General features: G+C 39.5%; 2 protein-coding genes across 4 annotated transcripts in view; one reads left to right on the forward strand and one right to left on the reverse strand.

Annotated features, from left to right (window-relative positions):
- LOC132098094 (uncharacterized) overlaps window positions 1-17,646 on the forward strand; it is a 42,856-nt gene extending 25,210 nt beyond the window's left edge. For 2 of the 3 annotated variants that reach the window (XM_059504218.1, XM_059504219.1), the window contains 19 exons: window positions 6,659-6,805; window positions 8,172-8,323; window positions 8,666-8,783; window positions 9,413-9,554; window positions 9,712-9,857; window positions 10,011-10,153; window positions 10,241-10,381; window positions 10,543-10,659; window positions 10,818-10,968; window positions 11,062-11,173; window positions 11,279-11,454; window positions 11,865-12,103; window positions 12,201-12,285; window positions 12,512-12,682; window positions 13,039-13,075; window positions 13,225-16,677; window positions 16,823-16,998; window positions 17,153-17,356; window positions 17,507-17,646. In XM_059504218.1, the coding sequence (XP_059360201.1) occupies window positions 6,659-6,805; window positions 8,172-8,323; window positions 8,666-8,783; window positions 9,413-9,554; window positions 9,712-9,857; window positions 10,011-10,153; window positions 10,241-10,381; window positions 10,543-10,659; window positions 10,818-10,968; window positions 11,062-11,173; window positions 11,279-11,454; window positions 11,865-12,103; window positions 12,201-12,285; window positions 12,512-12,682; window positions 13,039-13,075; window positions 13,225-16,677; window positions 16,823-16,998; window positions 17,153-17,343 (5,897 nt within the window). In that variant the 3' untranslated portion in view covers window positions 17,344-17,356; window positions 17,507-17,646. The remainder of the gene's footprint in view (window positions 1-6,658; window positions 6,806-8,171; window positions 8,324-8,665; window positions 8,784-9,412; window positions 9,555-9,711; window positions 9,858-10,010; window positions 10,154-10,240; window positions 10,382-10,542; window positions 10,660-10,817; window positions 10,969-11,061; window positions 11,174-11,278; window positions 11,455-11,864; window positions 12,104-12,200; window positions 12,286-12,511; window positions 12,683-13,038; window positions 13,076-13,224; window positions 16,678-16,822; window positions 16,999-17,152; window positions 17,357-17,506) is intronic. The other variant, XM_059504220.1, reaches the window with a different exon arrangement.
- A 1,202-nt stretch (window positions 17,647-18,848) lies between these two features.
- Window positions 18,849-22,200, reverse strand: LOC132098095 (ES1 protein, mitochondrial). The gene is made up of 7 exons (XM_059504221.1): window positions 22,003-22,200; window positions 21,814-21,866; window positions 20,934-21,047; window positions 20,592-20,723; window positions 19,979-20,071; window positions 19,269-19,434; window positions 18,849-19,090 (listed from the first exon to the last, which is right to left on the reverse strand). The coding sequence occupies exons 1-7, from the start codon at window positions 22,120-22,122 to the stop codon at window positions 18,956-18,958; spliced, it is 813 nt and encodes a 270-aa protein (XP_059360204.1). The 5' UTR covers window positions 22,123-22,200; the 3' UTR covers window positions 18,849-18,955.

Genomic DNA, 22,200 nt, shown 5'->3' on the forward strand with positions numbered 1-22,200 from the left:
ACTTAAAGATGTTGAAAAACAGCGTTAGAAACTCTTTAGTGATCAGCTGAGATGTTTCCTCCTGAAACACTTCTGTTTGAACTTTTACATGGATTTTTTACTCTAACCAATCATTAACTTCCACATGCACATTAAGACATTCCAAAGCTCTGGATCAGCATTATATGTTACTGACGGACATCTAGAGCCATTTAAAGGGTTTCTCAATAATGCGTGCTGGTCGTTTGGCAATAGCTGGTTGAAATTGGTTGCAGTAAAACGTTTGCTCTATTTCTGTATTGATCCATGCCTTCAGGGCTCAAACATTATCCCATGAGTCTCTACCTCAGACTAAAGCCTGCCAGACGGAGAGCAACAAGGACAGCGTTAACTGTAATCTATCCCACGACAAAGAGCTATTCATAGATGCTTCAAGCGATTATAGTAGCTAAAGAGGGGGGTGTTTCAGCGAAAGGGGGTTAAAAGCTGATAGGGTAGGAGATCCGTTCACCCCCCAACCCAGACGTGTGATTGTATTCAAATCAAAACACATCCCATAATGCAGCAGGGCCCTGTCATCCTTCAACTCACACAAAGAAAAACAAGTTCAAGGCTTTTCTCAATACGATCCGTGGTTCTCCATAGGTGCCGTATGTTATTTTGTGACACATTCAGGCTGTATTCATGAACGGGATGGAAAGAGGTGCAGCTGTGACAGTCGCAGGGCTTTCCGTTGACCGTGGACAATAGAGAGGTTATCCCTCCGGTTTAGCAGGGACGGATGGAAAAGATCAGTGTGAACAAAACAACATGGGAAAGATAGAGTAGGCTAAAGTAAACTGAACGCTTCGTGTTTGCTTCAACAGCCGGACAGCGGAAGAGGCCACCCGCAGTGAGCGCTTCGCTAGCGGTGACGCCCTGGGGAAATTTTTAATGGTGTGGCCAGATGGGGACAGTGAAAATCTCTGGGTGACACCAAAGGGGTCAGGGTTAGGCTAGTGGAAGATGTTATAACTACAGTCTGGAAGCAAAAAGCATCTTTCTCCATTTACAGACATTCAACTGTAGCTGCATTGTAGAACATGATTTGCTAATTATATATTTTATTTTATTTTATGAATTTTATTTATATTATGTTAGAACTACACAATGCAACATTTTGCTTTTATTTTATTTTAATATTTTTATTATCTTATTTTATCTTATTTGATTAGATTTTTTTATTTATTTAAATAAGATTTAATATTTAAAATGTTAGTATTCATATTATTTATATTTTATTTTAAATATTGGATTGTTAATTTAAATGTGTTAATGTTAATTTTATCATTTAAATATAGTGGTAATATTTATGTAAATAAATGTTTGTTAAATGTTAACATGTAATTTGTTTTATTTAAAGTTGTGATTTCTTTCATTTAAGTTTATTTTAATTGTATTATTTAAATATATTTTTTATTTATATTATTAATATAAGTTTTATACTTAACACTGTTATTTTTTATTTTATTTTTTTTTACATCAGGGTTATTATAGTTATTATAGTTACCTAAAAATAAAACCATAAATCATTTTTGTTACTTTGAAAAAAAATCAGCTAGCTTCATGAAATACGATATAGTCAATGTACATATTATTCTGTTTTTTAAATGATATGTAATCTATATAATATAATTATATTATTTATTCATATTTATATTTGTGTTTTTTATTATTAATGTTCATTATTAGTAAAGGATTTGTAACTGTGTTTGTTCTTGTAGTTTAAATCAGTCTACCAGAGTTATCATTATTATTTTCCTGCAGTTCATTAGTCACATGATATTTATGACTGGCTTTAATGAGAAAAATTGACCAAAGATGGCAATAAGCAGGTACAAACAAAACAGTTTACAGGTTTAAAAAAGAAAAAAACTTTGGGTTTGAGAGAGATTTCTAAACGAACACATGCTTGTTTCTCTTTGCATTTTTATAGTCAAGTGTTTCGTTAATTTCTGATAGTACGTGTAGACATTGAATTATTATTTTTAATTTAAACGAAAAATCTTGTTTGGATTAGGGCAGTGGGGTGGCCAGTGTTTTACCCTTGGAGGCGCTTTATGTTCATACCAGCACATTCTCTTTCGTCATTGAAAAATGACTCGGCCAAAAGTTTTCAAAGGAGACGAAACATGGCCCGCAGTAGCCTGGAGTGAAGTGAGGAGGAGTTTCAGTGCTGTATGCCGAGGGAGTTCAGGACCAGGAGTTTTTGAAAAGCCAGTGTCAGAATCCCAGAACCACGTGGAGAGGATCTTTTGGCAGGCTCATGTACCACCCACAGGCTCATATGAGCTGCATATTACCCTCCAACCAACATCAGCCAGACGTTACAAACCTCAGTAACGTGTGATTAGAGAGCGGTGGGAAAGCTTTTGAATAAAGCAGAAAGCTAATCAAAGCATGCATTATATTGATCTTTACAAAAGTAGAATAAAAGACACAAAAAAGTGTGTGCATAATGGCTAATCCAGCCTGATTATACCACTGGAGCTATTGGTTTTATAAAATAGAATATATTTCAGGAATGGAAAGCAAAAAAGACAAATTAATAGAGGAATGGCTGAAAAGAAAAATGCATGGCAGGAAAGGATGTCAGAAATCTGTCAGCAAAGAGCCTGGTTGGATGTTAAGCAGTAAAACTTTTGAAATCATCCAGGAAAAGGAAAATACAAGAAATATTTTATTTTATTTTTGTTGAAAGTAAGGTTTTTAGCAAAGTTTAGCTTTATAGTTTTTAGCCAATTTAATAATATTATAACGACACATAATATTTTTTTGCCACTCCCTTTTTTTTTATAAATGAAGCTGTGTTTTTTATTGTCCCGGACGCTGCATGTCTGGAATCCACAGACTCTGATTAGTCACCGGGGTCCTGCTGGACCACCATCATGTCAGTATTGACCCGTGCGTAATGATAGACATGTCTGGAGAAAAATCATGAGACTGGATGGGGGTCAAGGGTCACCGACTGCTCATTGGCTATTGAGGGTTCGTCATTGATCCAGAAGTACCTTCTTTGGAATTCATGTTATGCACTCGAGACACTAATTAAATTTTTGTTCATCAATAACTCGCCCTGTGGGATCATTAAGAGCCCATTCCTGTAGAGATGTCTAATATTTGTCCAAATAAGCATGAGATGATATCATGACAGTGAGTCTAAATGCATAAGATGTTTTGTGCTTATTATTTCAGTCACATGTTTTGTATTTTTAAAAGCCTGTAGGTACAAAGCAACGCAGCATTGAACATTTAAACCCAAACAGACCTTGATCTGTCACTCACAGTCATTGTCTCGGTTCAAATAAAAACATGTTTTTTTTCTCTCTCTCCCTCTCTGTAATTCACTCTCGCCCGTTTCTCGAACCTTTCATCCACTTAGATCAAAACACGTTTTTCTTTTTCCCCTGCAACCCCACGTGTAATTTCTCAAAATCACCAGCACAAACGTTTCCCCGTGTCCCACCCCTCCCTCACTGTGTTTTTGCCCCTTTGGTTTTTTAAATTCAAATCCAAACTCCCACCCCAAGGATCCATCGCTATGGTAACCTGAGAGAATTTGGGGGGGGGGGTCCATTCTGTTCTCATTGATGGACAGACATTCCGTGGCGGGAAACAGTCCAATAACCAAGAGTGTTGATAACCACACAATCAGTGTGTGTGCTTCCCTGCATGTGTGTGCATATACATTTGTTCAGTGTTAAGTTAACTGTATGCATGTCCATTTGGTGCTTTTCTCTGCCCTAAAGCATCTGCCAAAGAAAACGGACATTTCCAGAATAGGAAGGGGAGAGACAGCAGTATATATTTGTGGAGGATCCACCACACCTGGCCTGTTTTAGTCTCTCTCCTGCTTTAATAAGCACCCTCCCCCTTTGACCTCAGATCAGAGGAACCTTTTAATGACGGAAAAAAAACCACCGGCTGCTGCTCGGTGAAAAGGATCAGATCAGACAATTATTATCTATGCAAAATCACTTCCCTCACCAGCAGTTCTGAGATTAGACTGGGCTTAATTGCTAGACACAGTTGTTTATATTGTGTGGTGGGTTTGAAAAATAACCCCTCAGGCTGTGAATTGTGCTTGATTGATTGTTATTCGGTTCCTGTTCAATGGAGCTTTCCCCCGTTGAGGAAATGACCCTGTGTTTAGCAGTCAGGATTGCTTTTGTTGTTACTTGGAGGTTGCTATTTTTGGACTTTATGGAGTTTCAGTTACACCACTGTTCAAAAGAAATTTGTATTTACTTTTATTAAGCAATGATGCATTAAGATCAAAAGACAGTAAAGAGATTTTTAATGTTACAAAAGATAAATTCAGTTCATTTGATCAGCCTATTCGTCAAAAAACCTGAAAAACAGCAACAAACCAAAGTATGAAGCAGCACAACTGTTTTCAACATTGATAATCAGAAATGGTTCATGAGCAGCAAATCAGTATATTAGAATGATTTCTGAAGGATCACGTGACACTGAAACCTGGAAATTCAGCTTTACAGGGCGGCAGTGGCTCAGTGGTTCATGTAGGTTGTCTACAAACCGGAAGGTTGGTGGTTCAATCCCTGGCTCCACCTGACCAAGTGTCGAGGTGTCCTTGAGCAAGACACCTAACCCCAGCTGCTCCCGACGAGCTGGATGGCGCCTTGAATGGCAGACACCGCAGTCGGTGTGTGAATGGGTGAATGTGAGGCAACTTGTAAAGCGCTTTGGATGGCCATGTGGTCTGTTGAAAGCGCTATATAAATGCAGTCCATTTACCATTTTACATTTTTATTTTTTTGAGCAGCAAACCAGGATATTAAAATTAGCATATTAATTGCTGCTAAAAATGCAGCTTTGCATCACTTTGTAATCACAAATTATAAATAAAAATATATTTAAATAGAAAAAAAACTGTTAATTAAAATGTTTATATATTTCACAATTTTATTGAATTTTAATTAAATATGTGCAGTCTTGGTGAACAGAAGATACTTCTTTGTCTGTGTATTTTTATCTAGCTTGTCTATTTTATTATTTATTTTATTTTAGGTACATAGTTATAACAACTATAAAAGTAAATGTGGATAGCAGCTCAGATCATTTGATAAGAATTGTTTGAGTTCATAATGAGATCTCTGTTGTTTTATTCCAGTATTGTCTGGAAACAATTGAGATATCAAAATAGATCTTTTGTGTTTTTTTTCTCTCCTATAGGCGCTCTAGATTTGATGAATAGACCTGCCTAACAAAGAATAATGCAGCACGTTTGATAAAAGATAAAGGATGGGACATGTTAGGACAGGCCTTCAGTTCTTCAGTCTGGATTTAACTTTAGATTACTGTTGTTGTGTCCCACACATGATCAGGATTGGATTGTTTCTTACTGTCCAAAGAGTGGATTGCAGTTGACCGAGCAACAGATATTAACAGAATTTTTCCTTTGTCTAAAGGATCTTGAGAAATCATTCATGTTATGAGCACAAATGGAGCGAGGTAGTTTACACACTGAAGTCCAGTGCATTAATTTAGTGTTTGTGATGCTTGACTGAAGTCTGGAGGTGTAAATCTAATGCTGACACACCTGCACACATCTCTGGAGGGTTCAGCGCTATGTCAGACTCCAGGTGTGTTTGTATTCTAATTCCTCAACTGTAGCCATTTGGCTTTAAATTGTCACGGTACGATTTTCGTACGTTCTTGGCTTACTTTCAAACTTTAACGACTGCATCCAGCAAAGCGGAGACACACTCACAGCCGGCATCCACTGCGTTATCAGTGTGTTATCATTTACAAGCCTGGAATTCAGAAAAAAGCAGAATGAAAGTAGAGCGAGAGAGAAGTTGAAAAACCAGACTCCAGTAAATGCATATCATATTTCAAAGAGTAGTAGATTAAACTGTTTCTAGTGCTTTGAACCTGTTTTGTGTCTGTCTGCTCCATTCATATCATATTTTAAGAACTCGTAAGCCAGTGTGGGTTTGTGAGGTTGTTTTTGTTTGAGTCAGCTGATCGTGTTACATCATGCAGAGAGATGTTCAGATTTCTGTGGAGCTGAGTTGGTCTTTCCACAAAAACAGGTGCTTCTTTTTACTCCGAGCTAGAAAGAATATTGTCTTCTTCTCTATATGATATACTGAGTCATGCATTGTATCTGTTAATATTGAATGAAAATAACCATTACGTTATGTAAAATAGAGGTCAAGCATACAACTGGGCCCTGAATAACTTTCAATTCCAGACACCTATCTGTATTAAATGTATTATTGTTTATATATTAAATTCCTTATTGAATTGTAAAGTACCAGCTAGGGCTATAATAATCACGCTTGGATTTGCATTGGAGGTTTTTAGGTATACATGTGGCTTTTGGAATATGCAATAAACCGTGGCTATTTTAAAATGTGCGCAGGATCTCATCTGCTTCTGTGCTTTGCATTGGGAAATAGTTTTACATTTACGTTTTATGCATTTGGCAGATGCTTTTATGCATTGCATTTAAGGTACACATTTTATTAAGGTCATTCCCTGGGAATCAAAACCCTTGAGTTGCTAGTGCTTGCTCTAATGTTTGAGCTGCAGTTTTGTGTGATTTGTGTCTTTATCTAATTTCTCAAAACTCTTCTGAATAACTGCTTGTCTCTCTGATTTTTTGGGGCAGGTCGTGTGTCCCTGAGCCGCGGCGCGTCTCTTCTGGTGGATAAGTTGACTCTGGAGGATGAGGGCTGGTTTGAGTGTCGCATTCTCCTGCTGGATAAAACCACAGATGAGTTTCAGAACGGCACCTGGAACTTCCTGTCCATCTCAGGTGGGATAAGAAATGCTTTGAGGTTGTTTCTTTTATCCAAGTGTTAAGGTGTGTGCATAATGGCTTTGTGTGTCAAAACTATTAGATTTGTTTTTTGTTTTTTTTTCTATCCAGTTCCAAATATAATTTTAATACTTTGTATTATGGCAAATTGGGAACTCCAAATGATTATTATAATATAAAATATATATTATGATATATTATATACTATTAACCTTTTTTTGTTGTTAAATTTACTGTAAAAATTAATTGCACTGTGATATAAAAATATTTTACTTCATACAGGTTTATTATAGTAAACTAAAACTAAAACCGTAAAAATGTTGCTTGAAATAAAATAAATGTTAACCAATACACCACTTACGTCAGTGTTTGATGCAGATGATATTTTGTTCTGATATCAGCAGAACTCATGCAAAATCAGCCTTTCTCCATCCATTCACCCAAGACTAATTCACCAAAATCTACACTTTCTTTTCACTTCCTGTTGCTTGCAATCTTTTCACACTGAACTTTCTGTCTCACACCTTCAGGACGACTGTCATGTCTTCTGAAACTCACACACTTTCTCCTCCTGACATACACACACACACACACACACACACACACACACACACTCATTCAGCACTGGCTTGTGAATCCTCTGAAGGGCTCTGACTGGCTTTTAGCATCTGATTGTGTTTCTGTTGCATGTGTGTGCGATCAGAATGAAGACTGAGGACAGACACACACTCACAGTCCAGATCTCTCTCGCTTTACGCCCATTATATGCACAGTCTCATCTTACAGCGGTTTTGTAAGCTGTCATTGTTTACGAGTGTGCTGGAAAACTTGTCCTTGTGTTGACAGAGTTATGGGGAAATAAGATGTTTTTTCGTTGAATGTTTAAATATTTTTCATCACTTGCAAATTATCACTTTGGGAAAGTAAAAAAAAGCCATGCTCTACTCAGTGTAATGCAATGATTTCAGACCCTTAAGTGCTGCATTTTCATTCATATCAGTCTAATTATTCTGATATTAGAATTGTCTGCTTGATTACACCTTGTTTGTTTGTTTGTTTGTTTGTGTATTTATTTATTATTTCTGTATTTTTATTTTGTTTTTTAATACTATGTATTTATTTTCTATTGTTTATTTATTATTTAATTTTTGATATTTTATTATTTTTTATTTTTATTCTTAATTGTTTTAATTTAATATTATTATTTTATTTTTATTTTGTTTTTTTAATAGTACGTATTTATTTTTCTATTATTAATTATTTATATATTCTTATTGTTTTTATTTTATTTTATTCTATTGATTGTTATTATTTTATTTATTTTTTATGAACATGGATTTGATTGTTTTTATGACTGTTTTAGCTCCTCCGGTGTTTATAAAGACTCCTCCCCATTTTCTGGAGGTCATGTTGGGTGAATCTCTTACCCTCCTCTGTGATGCTCATGGAAACCCCAAACCCACCATCATCTGGAGAAAAGATGGACGTGATGCTGAAAAACAAGAAGAAATTCAGGTACACAGAGTTTGTTGGTTGATTGGTCATTAATTAAGACCACTGAAGGTCAACATGAATTCAGATTCATCTTGTGAATGATGATTAATGAATCCCTCACCCTCCAACTACCTATCTCCATTTTCATATATAACCAGCTTTTCATTGTGCAATTATTCATACAATCAAACCTACATTTTTTTTTACTTCCTGTTTTACTCACAAATACATTGGTGTACAGAAGCATGGCTACTTGTAAATCTTGTTTCATACTGACTTGAGTGTAGAGTTCACTTTGTGCTGTTCACATTCTCCTCAGTCCTCGTCTCGTTTACCACATAAACATTAATTTTCCCCAAACAGGTATTCAATGAAACCTTGTCTTTAAGCAAGGTTACCAGGGAAACAGCAGGAATATACAAGTGTCACGTGTCCAACTCAGAAGGGAACCTTACCCACACCACCCAGCTGCAGGTCAAAGGTCAGTTAAACACCACGTCTTGTCCATATGGGCAAAGAAACTCAGCAGCACCAAACAGAAATAGGCTTGCAGGGTATTAGGCGTTTTAAGAAGCGTTGGATATGAGAACACTGGCATCTTTGGTGGAGTTGGATTTGTGTGCATAGTGTATAACTTTAATCTTGACTTCTCATGTTGTGAATGCGTGTTTGATGTGCACAGAGAAAGACGCTAACCAATTTTAAGAAAATAAAATGCATTAATGATTCCATATTCCTCCATTGTGTAATGACGAAAGAACAGTGTTTTCTATTGGTCAGTGCTAGCATTGCCCTTTTGTTTCTTCATCCGTCGTCTACTGAACATTGAGCAACAGAATGCTTTATATTTTTGAAAACCGCAAAAAAGAAATATCTCACATCTGTCTTCTACACAGCTTAAGATTTAAGAGTAACTATTCGGACAAGTCATAGTGTGATTCAATGAATAAAACACTGCCCTCTTTTGGTGGTAGTTCTTTAGCACAATGCATTTTGGCACTTTAGCCTAAATCTCACCCATCAATAAACAACCTCCTCGAATCTGAATGCCCTAAAAAACCTGATTACATGCATTCCATCTTACATGCTTGCACTTATGCTTTCAACCAGGTCCTCCAATTATCATCATCCCCCCTGAGGACACCACCATGAACATGTCCCAGGATGCAATTCTGCAATGCCAAGCAGAAGCTTATCCTTCTAACCTCACGTATGAGTGGTGGAAACAAGGACAAAATGTCTATCACATCGAGTAAGTGACCAGAATACTAATCGTAAATTTATAACAGTATCACAGGGCTCACCGGAAGACTGAATGGTCAACCATAGTGTTCAGTGAATTCTTTTTGCAATAGGTATTTTTGCAATATCTGTTTGCCCCTCAATTGGATGTGTGTTTGTGTTTACAGAATTCTGAAATCACGGGTGAAAATACTAGTGGATGGGACCCTCCTTATTTCGGGTCTTATCCCTGAGGACTCTGGGAATTATACCTGCACACCCACCAATGGACTAATGACTCCGCCCTCTGCATCTGCCTACCTCAAAGTTAAACGTGAGTGCTTTGCAAATTGTTGTTTCTTGATTTGCAATTTGTTGGTTTTGTTGCTTCATGTAAACTAGGTAAAAAGAACTAGAGAAGTTCAAATTAAATTACAATTTGGTTAATAATGCAAATGATAGAATTAAAAGCCTGATTCTCTTAAAGATCCAGCACGAGTGGTACGGATGCCCCGTGAGACTTATCTGCCCATGGGAATGGGGGGAAAGATCATATGCCCAGTTCAAGCCGAGCCCCCTGTACTGTATGTTAATTGGACCAAAAATGGAGCATCCTTGGACCTGGAGCAGGTACATTTTAATGTTTCTGTCATCAAACATCTTATTTCATTATGACCCATATGACATCATGTAATATTCTTCTTCTTGATTGGTCAGTATCCAGGATGGATGTTCAACTCTGAGGGCTCAGTGTTCATAACCGCAGCCAATGATGATGCAGTGGGCATGTACACCTGTACAGCCTATAACAGTTACGGGACCATGGGCCAATCAGAACCTACCAAAGTTATCCTGAAGGTGAACACCATTTGTCTAGAATAGAAAATACTCTGACATATGATTATATAGTTCCAGCTTACTCATAAATGTCACCACATATAGAAATGCATTATTAATGACTGCCTTGACACTGATTGCTGCCACCATTTCTCTTGTTTGCAATCTGGTGATATGCACAGGACCCCCCTTCTTTCCGTGTCCCACCTCGTGCCGAGTACCTTCAAGAAGTAGGCAGGGAGCTAGTAATACCATGTCAGTCTCAGGGCGACCCAACCCCTAACATCACATGGAATAAGGTAAGGTCTTAAAATGTCTGATAGCTTTCAGTTTGTTTCAGTCCAGCAATGTGTGTATATCTGCTAATAAATGCACATAGTGTATGTACTAACATGCATGGACTTAAAGCCTTGCATACTGCTTCAGTGTCTTTTTGATTCTTTATTATCTTCTCTAGGTTGGTCCTGCCCCTCGCTCTCCATTTACAGTCCAGTCTAATGGCTCTCTGGTCCTGCGTCCACTTAGTAAAGACCATCAGGGAGCATGGGAGTGTATTGCCTTCAACCGTGTGGCTACTGTCAGTGCTTCAACAACAATTTTAGTGCTAGGTGTGAGGAACAGATGCCCTTTAATAAAAATAACCCTACCTACATAAAAACAAATGAGACTAAAATTAAATATATATTATCTGTTGACTTTAGGCACAAGTCCCCATGCTGCTACCTCTGTGTCTGTGGATACAGGAATAACTCATGCCAATGTGTCCTGGGAGCCAGGATTTGATGGAGGATACACACAGAAATTTACTGTTTGGTGAGTCAATAACTGCGGCATAAGTATCAGTGACCCAGTACATTAATACAAATTTACTGTATATGCCGTATCAATGGCTAAATATTTGATCTCTCTCCGTACCAGGGTAAAACCCACTGTGAGAGGCAAGCATGAATGGGCATCAATCCCTGTGCCAACATCCAAAACCTCCCTACTGGTAACGGGTCTGCAAGCTGCCACTAGTTACCAGTTCAGCGTTCTTGCCCAAAACAAGTTGGGCTCTGGCCCCTTCAGTGAGATTGTCACCATTAGGACACTGGGTCAGAATTTGTCTATACATCATTTACAAAATGCACTTCATGAGGTCCTTTCTTTGGCTCCAGAAATACAGACGTGTATCTTAGGCACATCAAGGTTCCTTAAATCTGCCCTCTTTGGCACAAACTCTGATCAAACTCACCTGCCTGTAATTTTGTAGTAACTCTGAATATTGGTTTGCTCCGGTATCTTCACTTAAAACTCTGCAGGGCAGTGGCCTACCAGGCCAGGATTTGGGGAACCCTGTTATACATGCTATGGGTTAGACTGTGAATAGTTCCTTTTCAGACTTGAATCCCCTTATTTGATTCAAAATATTCCCTGGTGGATGTTAAAGTTTTTCCAGACTCTTAGGCCAGGATGTATGCTCTAGCATGCTGAGGTAAATCTTTTCCTTTTTTTTACATTGCAGCACCTCCAACAGAAGCTTCCACTGTGGTAACCACCATTGCAGTGTTGTCCCCTCCCACTTTGCTGTCAGCCAATCGTACATCATTGGGTGTGTTGGTACAATGGGTGCCACCTCTAGAAGAGTCTCCACCATTAACTTCATTTGTACTTCAAGCAAAACGGGGAAAGGGGGAGTGGGTCACTATAGACAGAGAGATTGCCGTCAACGCGACTGAGTTGATTGTACAGGGAATTGTGAAGGTAAATGTGTGAAATATTGAGAATATGGCTGCTTGATGTTGAATGTTCCTATTCCTTTTGGCTTAACGGTTCATTTACTCTTCATTTATTTCCACAGGACTCAAACTATGAGCTGCGACTACTGTCTTGCAGGGACAGACTGTTCAGTGTTCCCAGTGACTCCGTTGTCATCTCTACTGAAGGTGAGGCTGACTCAGAAATGTGTATTTTGACTTAATATTGAAATATGTCAGGCTTTTCTCTGCCCTGGGTTACTTGGAAAAAGTACTGTTTTAAATAATATTTTGGAATTTGAGTATGGTTTAATGATAAAAAGTTCAAGAAGTCAGAAGTGTCATTTTGGTTAAAGTGATTCATTCTTATTGATGTATTGTTTTATTAACTGATAACATGTAATGTGACCTTAAGGTATGGAGATGTATCCAGCAGCACCCAGTCTCCTGGCCTTTGTTCCTGAGCCCCTGCTGGCTGGTGTGATTGGGGGCGTGTGTTTCCTGTTTGTTGCTATCACCCTCTCTCTGGTGACAGCTTGCGTTATGAACAGTAGGAGGAGACAACGGCGAAGGAAAAAGAGAGATGGTAAATGCAGGGATGAAGTTTACAGGGTCATTGAATATGATTTTTTTTTTCAATTACAATTACACCACTATAAACACATTTTGAAGCTTTCTGCATGGTCTTAAAGTAATTTTGGGCTGCAGCATTCAGATACATGATTGTTGTAGTTAAATCTTAGACAATCAAATGTTTTTGTACAGTGAACAATGCATTGACTCCTCATTAAGTCCATTCTTAAAGTTCATTCCAGTTATTACATTGTTGCTATGCATGGCATCTCTGTTGAGGCTGCTTTTATTTTTGTATTTTTGTCACTTCATCTTATTACTCATTATGTGTGGCATGATATGAACTTTGCACCCTCCCCACCGTTTCAGATATCCCCTCTGCCTTCCAGAAGAGTTCGTCTCCACAGTAAGTGTCCATCTTTGCTGTGCACAAATCATTCCTACGCTTCTCCATCTTTGTCACTGTACTACAGTTGTCTTGTGAAATGGTCACCTGAAGGGATGAAGCCTTCTTGTCCTCCCTCCCTAAATTATCTCTGTGTTCTTTCTCCACAGAGTTCACTCGCCTTCTGACAGTCCAGACAGTGTGCTGAAGTTAAAACTATGCCCTCCCTTAAACTTCTTCCCTAACTCTTCCTCTTCCGATCGCTCAGACCGTTCCTCTTTTGATAAAGGCAGCCGCAGTGAGTACCAGGATCAGAGAAAGCAGCTTCTGTCCTCATCGTCTCCAACTCCACACTACACCCAGTTTGAGAGCCACTTTGGGGGATCTCCATTGCCCACATCTGCTATTGAATCCATATCGAGAAGTCCTGATGGGCGGTTCGTTATACAACCTGATCTAGAAAACTCTACACCCACCCACATCAAAAAGAACCTCAAAAAGGAGTTCCAACAATCTCCTGGTAGAGGCAATGGAGGAGGAAGTAACAATGGATCTTTTAAAGAGTCCAACCAATCAAATCCTGTAAGTTCTGAGAGGGATAGACAGAGAAAGATGCCCTCTGTATTGACAGTAGACCCTCCATATCCAGAAGGACCCCCTCACTCACCTGGCAGGGTGAAGGCAATGGCCAGAAACTTCTCTCGTCATGGCTGTTTCTACTCTGATGATGAGCAGGGTTGCTCTGAGGCATTGTTGGAGAGGGCCAGCTTTTATTCTGACTGCAGTGAAAAAAGAGCAAGTGACTCACTAAAAAAATACCGGAGTGCCAGTCATAGGGAGGACTTATTTCCAAGCTTAACCAGGAGAGCCCGAGCTTTAGAGCGAGAGAGGCTGCCCCACAAAGCACGTTATCAGCCAATCAATGGAGACAGCCAGCTGACAGAGCCCAGCACTATGATAACTCAGTTAGATGGTGAAAAAGAAAGGGACAACTTAAGCAAATGTTTAAAGCTGGTTAAGGAACGTGAGCAAATGGAGAGGGAGTTAGAACATTACACGGCCAGCCGAAGGGCACAGGCACATGAGCAAGAACAGAGGCGGGCCAAGTCTGCAAGTCCCTTAAGAAAATGGACAGGCGTTGAGTCTGAAGACCCTATTTGGAAACCCCAAGACATCCATTTACGGCAAAAATCCAGACCCAGCAGCCTGGCCCAGCATGTATCGGATTATAGAAGGGGCTGCTATTTCGGCAACACCAGCAGTCCCATGGAGAGACTTCCCTCCTTTTCTTCCACATACATCCAGTGGGACATAAGCCCTGTGACATCCCCCACCAGCCAGGTGCCGGTGCAGAGCCTGTCTGAAGGGAACACGCCTCGCTCACTCTATCCTCATACACGTCAACAAGGCGTTGCCAGTGTTGAAGATTCAATGGCAGCAGATGCTTCTCATTCACCAGCAACACAATATACCTCTCTCTCACTTTTCTCTCCTACCAGGGACATACCCTCTCACAGTAGAATCAGTCTCAGTGGGGCACGAGCTAGACACCCGGAGAGTCACCTGGAAGAGGAGGAGGAACTGCCCAACAGTACGTTAGTTGAGGAAGGATTGTTGCAAGAAAGAAAAATTAAAAAAGAGGCTCTGGCATTTAGATCAACAACCCCTGCTCGCTTGAGTCCTCAGTCATCTGAGCTGCACCAAGTAGTGGCTGGAGAAGATATAAATACTGGTCCTAACCTACATTACCTCAATCCCAGGATTCAAACTGTTACAGACATGGAGGAAGTAAGGGTTGATCAAAAAGACAGACTGAGTCGTAATCCCTCAGGCTGCTCTACATTGCCCTATGATCATCAGAAAGCAGGAGCAAAGGGAAAAGTCATCGTGAGTGATGATTCTAGCTCCATTTTGCCTTACAGTGAGCAAGAGAAAGAGGGCATCAGGGCTCAATCCAGAAAGAGTGACAAATGTGCCTTAAGTGAAAGCCCTAGTTGGATCTCACCCCTGACCCTGTTGGAAAATGAGGCAGAAAGTGATCAGTCAAATTTCTCGAGAATGTCAGAATCAATAAAAGTTAAGCTTGCTCCCCAACCAGCCAGGATTTCGCCACTGCATACCAGCACTATCCTGGAATACCTTAGTCTTCCTGGTTTCATTGAAATGAGTGTAGATGATCCAGTAGAAGTGACTGAGTCTTCAGAATCTGTTGAACACGGTGTTGAGGCAAAAACTGGGACACTGTTAAGAGATGAGCCTGATGTTGTACCCAAAAGTTGGGAAAAACACGGACAGGACTACTCAGAGACCAGTATTAGTCAGCACAATGGTGCTGTTCATGACCACAGCACCCTGAAGATTCCTGTAGAACATGATCAACCTGAAAGTATTTCAGTTTCTGAACCATGTTCACAATTAGAGGCAAGGGTTACTTGTGATACATCAGGTACCTTAGACACATGCAACAAAGGCTTCTCACAGTCTAAACAAAAAGGAAAGAATTCTCAGCCTTTGCTTTCTCAGAGTTCAGGTTCTCAAAAACAAGAATTTACTCATCGTGGTCCAGCACAAACATTAATTAGCACAGCTAAAAGCATGGCAGCAATAGTTTCCAAATGTCCAGACTCTACATCTGAACAATATCAAAGACCTCAGACTCACGGTGAAAGGACAAACATGATATCCTCAAGAATCTATCAGGCTCCAGTGCCTTTCATGAAGAGATCAGTCAGCACTGGTCCCTGTAGGACCCTCTCTGGAGTCAGGCAACCACGCCCTTTCCTAAAAAAGTCCATTAGTTTAGGTTCTAGATGGGAACATTTTGAAAATCCAAGAGCTTATATCTCTGAGACCTGTTACAGAGATGAATCTCCCCATCCAGATATAAGGCTCAAGTCATACAGTTTGGGTCATAATCCTGCACGTTACTATCCCATGTCTGGCCAATCATGGAGAGGGACAGTGCCCTTTCAGCCTCCTAACAGCTACAGTCTAGAGAGACATGAGCATATTGAAAGAGCTGACATGCAACCCCCCTATCACACACCTGGTCCCTCAGTCCCAGATCCTCCACAACACATCCAATCATCCCTTCCTTCAAGGAGGGGATCAGATCCACGTCGACAGGGAGCAGTCTTTCCAGATTCTTCTAGGTGGCCTGTGTCTTATCAGGAAACACTCAGATCAGTTCAGCATAAGTATGTCCCACAAGACCCTTCTCAAAATTTTGGCCCTACAAGACCAGTGGCCAGAGTGGACTATATGCATCCTGCAGAACCCAGAAGGTGTCCGCCAAGACCTTTCCTACCCAGAGGTTACAGCTGGCCCTCACCATATCATACACCCTTCCCCCAACGAGAGCAAGACATTCCGAGACAGGTGGATAAAGGGATGGGTGCAGCTAGGGGCTTCACAGAGACAGAAGGCAGAGATACAAGAGGTGATGGGGGCAGAGCCAGTTACGCCAGCCAGAGCAGTGGAAGGGGTAGCGTGGGATCGTATGGACACGGGCATCTACGCCAGTCTCTCTCTATCACCCCAACTTTACTCAGCTCGCCAGAGACCACCAAGGAGAGTGAGATGCACAGGGCAGACAAAGATGTGAGAAAACAGAGGTCCAAAAGGTGAAGCTGACACACAAATGCCTGAGGCGAGACCTCAGCAAAGACAGCTAGAATAGTTACCAATTTCTTATTTTGTCTTGTACACTTGTCTATCATTGTCATATTGTATGTCTCACTCTGTACTGTTGCATTTGTGTGTATCTAGAAGAAATATCTCAGTAGATGAGAGTTATGAATGGGATGCTGTGGAATGCTCTGTGGATCCTGATATCCTGGAGGCCATGAAGATGGAGCGGACCCTTGCAGGCTTTGGGCAAGGCAGGGAGTTCAGGCAAGATCGCCCCCGCTCCACTGCTGGCCTCCAGGACTTCCAGAGTAAACGTAAGAACTTTAAACCCTTTGAGCATGTTTGATTATTCCCCACACCAAATGTAATGGTAAATTAAGTTTCCTTAAAACTGTACCTATTTAACCTCACCCATCCTCCTCACTTTATCTTCCTCATCCTCCTCCTGCTCCTTTCCTCTCCTCCCAGGCCTGTACTCCATCAGCCCTCCCTTAGTATCCCAGCCTCCTCAGCACCGGTACAGTCGTTCCCTCAGTGAGGCCCGCTTCAATGCCTTGAGACAGGAGTTCCAGGAGTACCGCAGAGCCCAGCAATCCTGCTCCCAAGATTCCTGCATCCCCCCTGACCCAGACTCTGACTCCAGCTCCGCACTTCTTTGAGAACCTTACCTTGGTCCGTTACCTCCCTTTAATTCCTTTGACCCACAATATTTAACTTGTTTTAACTCAGGCTATTTGCATACTTCACTTTGTAGGCAAAATGTTTATTTCGTCATACAAGATTATGCAAGTGATATATTCACATAAGTGTTTATATTTCCAGAGCATCCCAAGAAAGAAGACAAATTGGTTTTAAATGCAAACCTACCAAATCCTGAGAAAGCAATGGATCCAGACTTGAATATCCTCTAACAGCTTTAATGTATATTCATCCTAAAGCTGAATAAAGAGCATTGCCATGTTGCTGTAAAGGGGCATTCAGTTCCTACTTGTTTTTCTAAACTTGAAAAATGTACAGTATATGGAATGTAGATTTTGTATCTGTCTTTTGTTGACTTTGTATTTACCTGTTGTCATCAATCCCAGATTGCACTTCTATCTGTCTTGACTAAAAGGTTAGGTTACAGAAGTACAGTTTTACAGAAAATAAGAACTAATTAGAAGTATCATAGCGTTATGATACACAGTTTGTAAATTAAATTTATATCCATTGTGGATAATGGACATGATGGAAATATAACTGTACTTCCAGAGGCCTTTTACATTCTCCAATCGGCCAGACCAAAACAACAGTATAGCATAAAGTCTGCTTTGACAATCAGATACTGCAGCCATGAAAATATATTTCAAGCAACTTAAGTGTATAAAGTTGTTGTATTATACATGTACATGTGTTAATATAAATGAATATAATGCTGCATATTTGTTTACTTTGTGTAAAGTTTACCATATCTCTAAACTGAATTCATCTTAAACTCTGTCATTTTCATTTTGGTCAAGTCCCAAATTCTGTTAAAATATAATGCAAAAATTCAGTGCCAATATTGAGTTAAGAAGCTTAGCCTCCTTAATACTAAAACCCTCCTCATAATTTAGTCTATTTACATTTGTTACTCACTTTCCCAAAGAGAAACATATTCAACAGCCATTTCCCTTCTATAATTCTTCTATTTCTGTTTCACTTTAATACAAAGAACTGAGCTGAAAGACGTTAAAATAGACAGTTTAAATGGTTGAAACAAAAACATAGATGCCCGTGGATCTTGACATTCATCTGTGGCCCTTTGTCAGTCTGTTTCTAGTGTTGTAAATATTTTTACATTTTGTACAACTGTTCATGAATGTTTTGAGAAAACATGAATCTATCTGATATTTAAGATGCTGCTGTACATTTTTTTTTTACATTTTTGAGAAGCGAGTTTTGTGTAAAAGAAAAAGTTTTATATCTGTTCTTATTTGTTTTTTTTAAATGTTGTCACTCTTTTTTTTGTATGATTTGTAAAATAAAATGTTCCACTAAAATGTTACTATCTCATGTGATAGCCTTTCAGTTATTTACTCCGTCATCATCTGCTTCAAATATAACAAGTGTATGGTTTGGTTGCATGTACAGTGGGAGAAAAAGTATATGCTATATGATACATAGTACAACAGGAATTGCACTGTATGCTTTTCTTTATTTACTCTCTGTATGTCCACATAATAGCGGATTCAGGTCAACCTAAAGTTAAGTGTGAAAGCCTTCAGGTGTCTTAGTTACACCTCCTGGGAATCACTTTGCAGTCATACGCATGACGTGCTTGACCATGTTCCCGATGCCATCAAAGATGTAATGGTAGTGATAGTCAGTCTCCCACATGAAGGTTGGAGTGCTGATCACCTTGTTTTTCTCGTCCACATAGGCCTCCTGAGATGGGCAGTTAAGGGTAAAAATCATGTTTTCATATTGTTATCATCTAGTTGACATATGCTTAAAGATGCAGTGGCTTGCATAATTTAAAGGCACGTACACTTTATGGTGTTTTACACTTAAAAACTGTATAATACGTTAGACAGATACGTTAAAAATGAAAGTGAAAGGATATGTAAGGTTCACGGCTGTTGTGACGGGCCCCCATGCTCTTGACTGCCTGCACCATGTTGGTGTTGGGCCAGCGGCCCCAGCGGCTGCTCTCATCACGTTCGTAACCCATTGTGACTTCCAGATTGGGCAGCACTCGGCACGCCAGGAGAGGAGCCATACTGGACAGACTAGAGAGCAGGATTGCAGTCAGTTGAAACTTAACTGAAACCGATGAAAAGTAGCTGTATGTAGTTTGTATTTTTGCAACTATGGAGCCCCCTATAGTTAAGTGAGTGAATTCACTGTCATAAATAAAGTGGATAGCTGTGCACTTGCATTTGTTGCTGCTATAAAGTGATCAGCTCTTTTTGCAGTATTTTGTACCTGCTCACCAAACTTAGTCCAAAATCATTCGCCTCAAAATCAAGACACCATTCGCCTCTATAAAGGTCAGTGTACCATTAGAATGACTTTGAAAGTGATATTTAAATACAGAATTTGTCATTACTAGAATATTTCAGAATAATTTGAATTAAAAAAAATGTAGGTGAAGCAATAAAAATCTTACCCTTTATACCCAACAGTTATTGATCAGTGTTACTATAATTTGATTAGTGACCTAAAACCAGTGCAGAATTTTAAATAGCTGTCATTCACCCATCTTTTTGTAGTATAAATAAGGATTAAATTCAGATTTTAAATTCACAGTGTTAATATTTTAGAGTCATATACCCAATGGGCTTGCGAGCGCGGTGGAAGTCCTTCATAATTCTTTCCACATCATTATTCAGCTTGCAGTCTTTGCCGTCTTTGCTGAAGGTGGACCTGCTCATGAAATATGAAAGTCACCAGAAATGCATGTTGACATGTATTTTTTAACATGACTTAAGTAATGAAGATATATATATAAAAAAACTAATTCTGCTCAAATCAACCCAACACTTCTCAGTTTTAATCTAGAGTTTGTAAAGGTGCTAAAGTGTAACTGGGCTATCAGAAACCGGATTGGGCTCAGACGTGGATTAGTCTCATCCATCACCTTTATTCCCACTTAGCCTTAACCAATTGTTTGCTAATAGTGACATATGATAAGAGGATTTTCACTCCAGGAATAAGGATAGATCTGGGGTGACTGATAGTGAAAAGGCCAATCTGCACATAATCATCAAAGGTTCATCAAAGTTTAAGTACTGCATACGGACTCCACATTGATTCTCGTTGGTTTATGCGGTTATCTGGCCTCTCAGGATAATGCACTATTTTTGGAACCTATTTACATTGATTTCTTTTCAATAACATTTATATTTGCATTAGCATTCATCAGCTAAAAGACTGTCTCTCTCACAGGTTCTTGACTATTCCGTGGCCTCCAGGGAAGATGACAGCGTCAAAGCTGCTGACGTCCAGTTTGGACAGATCGTTCATCTGCATCATGCCCTGACCGTGGCTGAATCGCGCTGACTCCATCATCATGTTCCTGGAGAGAAAACAGTTTGTTATCAGATGGTCAATGGTACGTTATCACTACAATCCTGTATTCCTTGCCGCACATCCGAAAATCAATGACATTCCCATAAAACATGTTTTCATGGTACTTTTTTGTTATATTTCCAGATAAACGCAGAATTGTTATATGAAAGGTTGTGTAGTTAGTAAATGTAATGTTAAATTTAATTTTAATGTCTACCTGTTGTCACTTGATGATGGCTGCATCTTCATGTGGTCCATGACGTGCATTTGCTGCTGGTTTGGGGCAAAGATCTGGAAACGCGCTCCATTACGGCTCAAATGGTACATGGTGCTTCAAAGAGACACAGCATTATTTATTAATTTTATTTTATAGGATACTTGATTCTGATTGATCACTTAGCTGTCGAAATATTTTTAAGCTCAGGTGCTGAACTAAACCAGGTAACCTAGATATCATCATTACAGTTCAAATCAGTATTTATTTAATTATTAGGCAAGTAGTCTTGTAATAAGGATCATGTGAAGTCATCCAGTCATTATGTCTAAATAAACCCTTGATGAACCCATCAGAGTTTATTCTGTGATAACGACCAAGTGACTGTACATTATCCTTTATATTATCCAAACAGATCCATACGTTATAAAAATATAAGAGCACTCCAATATTGACAGGCTCATGTTTTGAGTGATGCTACTGCAAGAGCCCTTCTGCTGCACTGCAAAAAATATTTGTATTAAGTATTTTTTACAATTATTACAATCCAAAAGAAAAAATATCTCAGAGCTCAGATTTTCTTGATTTAGTCAGAAATGCAACAAAACTACAAAATGTCTTGACACAACTAACTTCTAAAGTAAATGTGCATTTTTTCAGTAGTCAATGCACTGGACTAAAATGAACATTTTCAACTAACATTTAACAAAGGTTAATGAATACTGTTGAAATATATCGGTCATGAGACCAAATGAGACCTTATTGCAAAGTGTTACCATAAATTGAGCTTGTTTTAAGGATCCTTCTATTTTTTTTACTAATAAACGACCAAAATAATGATAGAGGGAATGATATTTTGAAGTGCACCCTGCTGTATACTTACTACGCAGCCTCATGGATGTCAGTTCCATCCCACCAACCACAGCCCGAGAAAACCTTCAAAAGCAGATCCAGTTACTAATTCAGAACCAAACAGAGACTATATCTTACAGCGAAGAAGAAAGTCAAGACTGAATGTTTCCATTGTTTTTAACCTGCCAGTTTGTGTTTGCGTAGCATCTGATGTTCTTACCACAGCGATGTTGGTGTTGCCCCAGTTGCCCCAATCTCCCCCATGATGCATCAGGCAGGCGGGTTGGCGCACCAGCATGGCTGCGGCCTGCTTGGCGAGGTGTGCCCTTGATGCCAACATGATCACACTGCTGAGTTTACAACACAGAGATCAACCGCTAGAGAGTGTGCAGACTGAACGTGTCCGATCCTGCAGCAG

Source organism: Carassius carassius, chromosome 21 (assembly GCF_963082965.1).
Source record: "Carassius carassius chromosome 21, fCarCar2.1, whole genome shotgun sequence".
In the NCBI taxonomy this organism is placed as follows: Eukaryota; Metazoa; Chordata; class Actinopteri; order Cypriniformes; family Cyprinidae; genus Carassius; species Carassius carassius.

Bases quoted from the DNA above. Each gene is read 5' to 3' on its own strand.
- LOC132098095 (XM_059504221.1), bottom strand. From the start codon at position 22,122: ATGTTGGCATCAAGGGCACACCTCGCCAAGCAGGCCGCAGCCATGCTG. The intron at 21,867-22,002 runs GTAAGAACATCA...CTGCTTTTGAAG, and splicing joins GCAACACCAACATCGCTGTG to GTTTTCTCGGGCTGTGGTTG. The intron at 21,048-21,813 runs GTAAGTATACAG...GTCTCTTTGAAG, and splicing joins GACATCCATGAGGCTGCGTA to CACCATGTACCATTTGAGCC.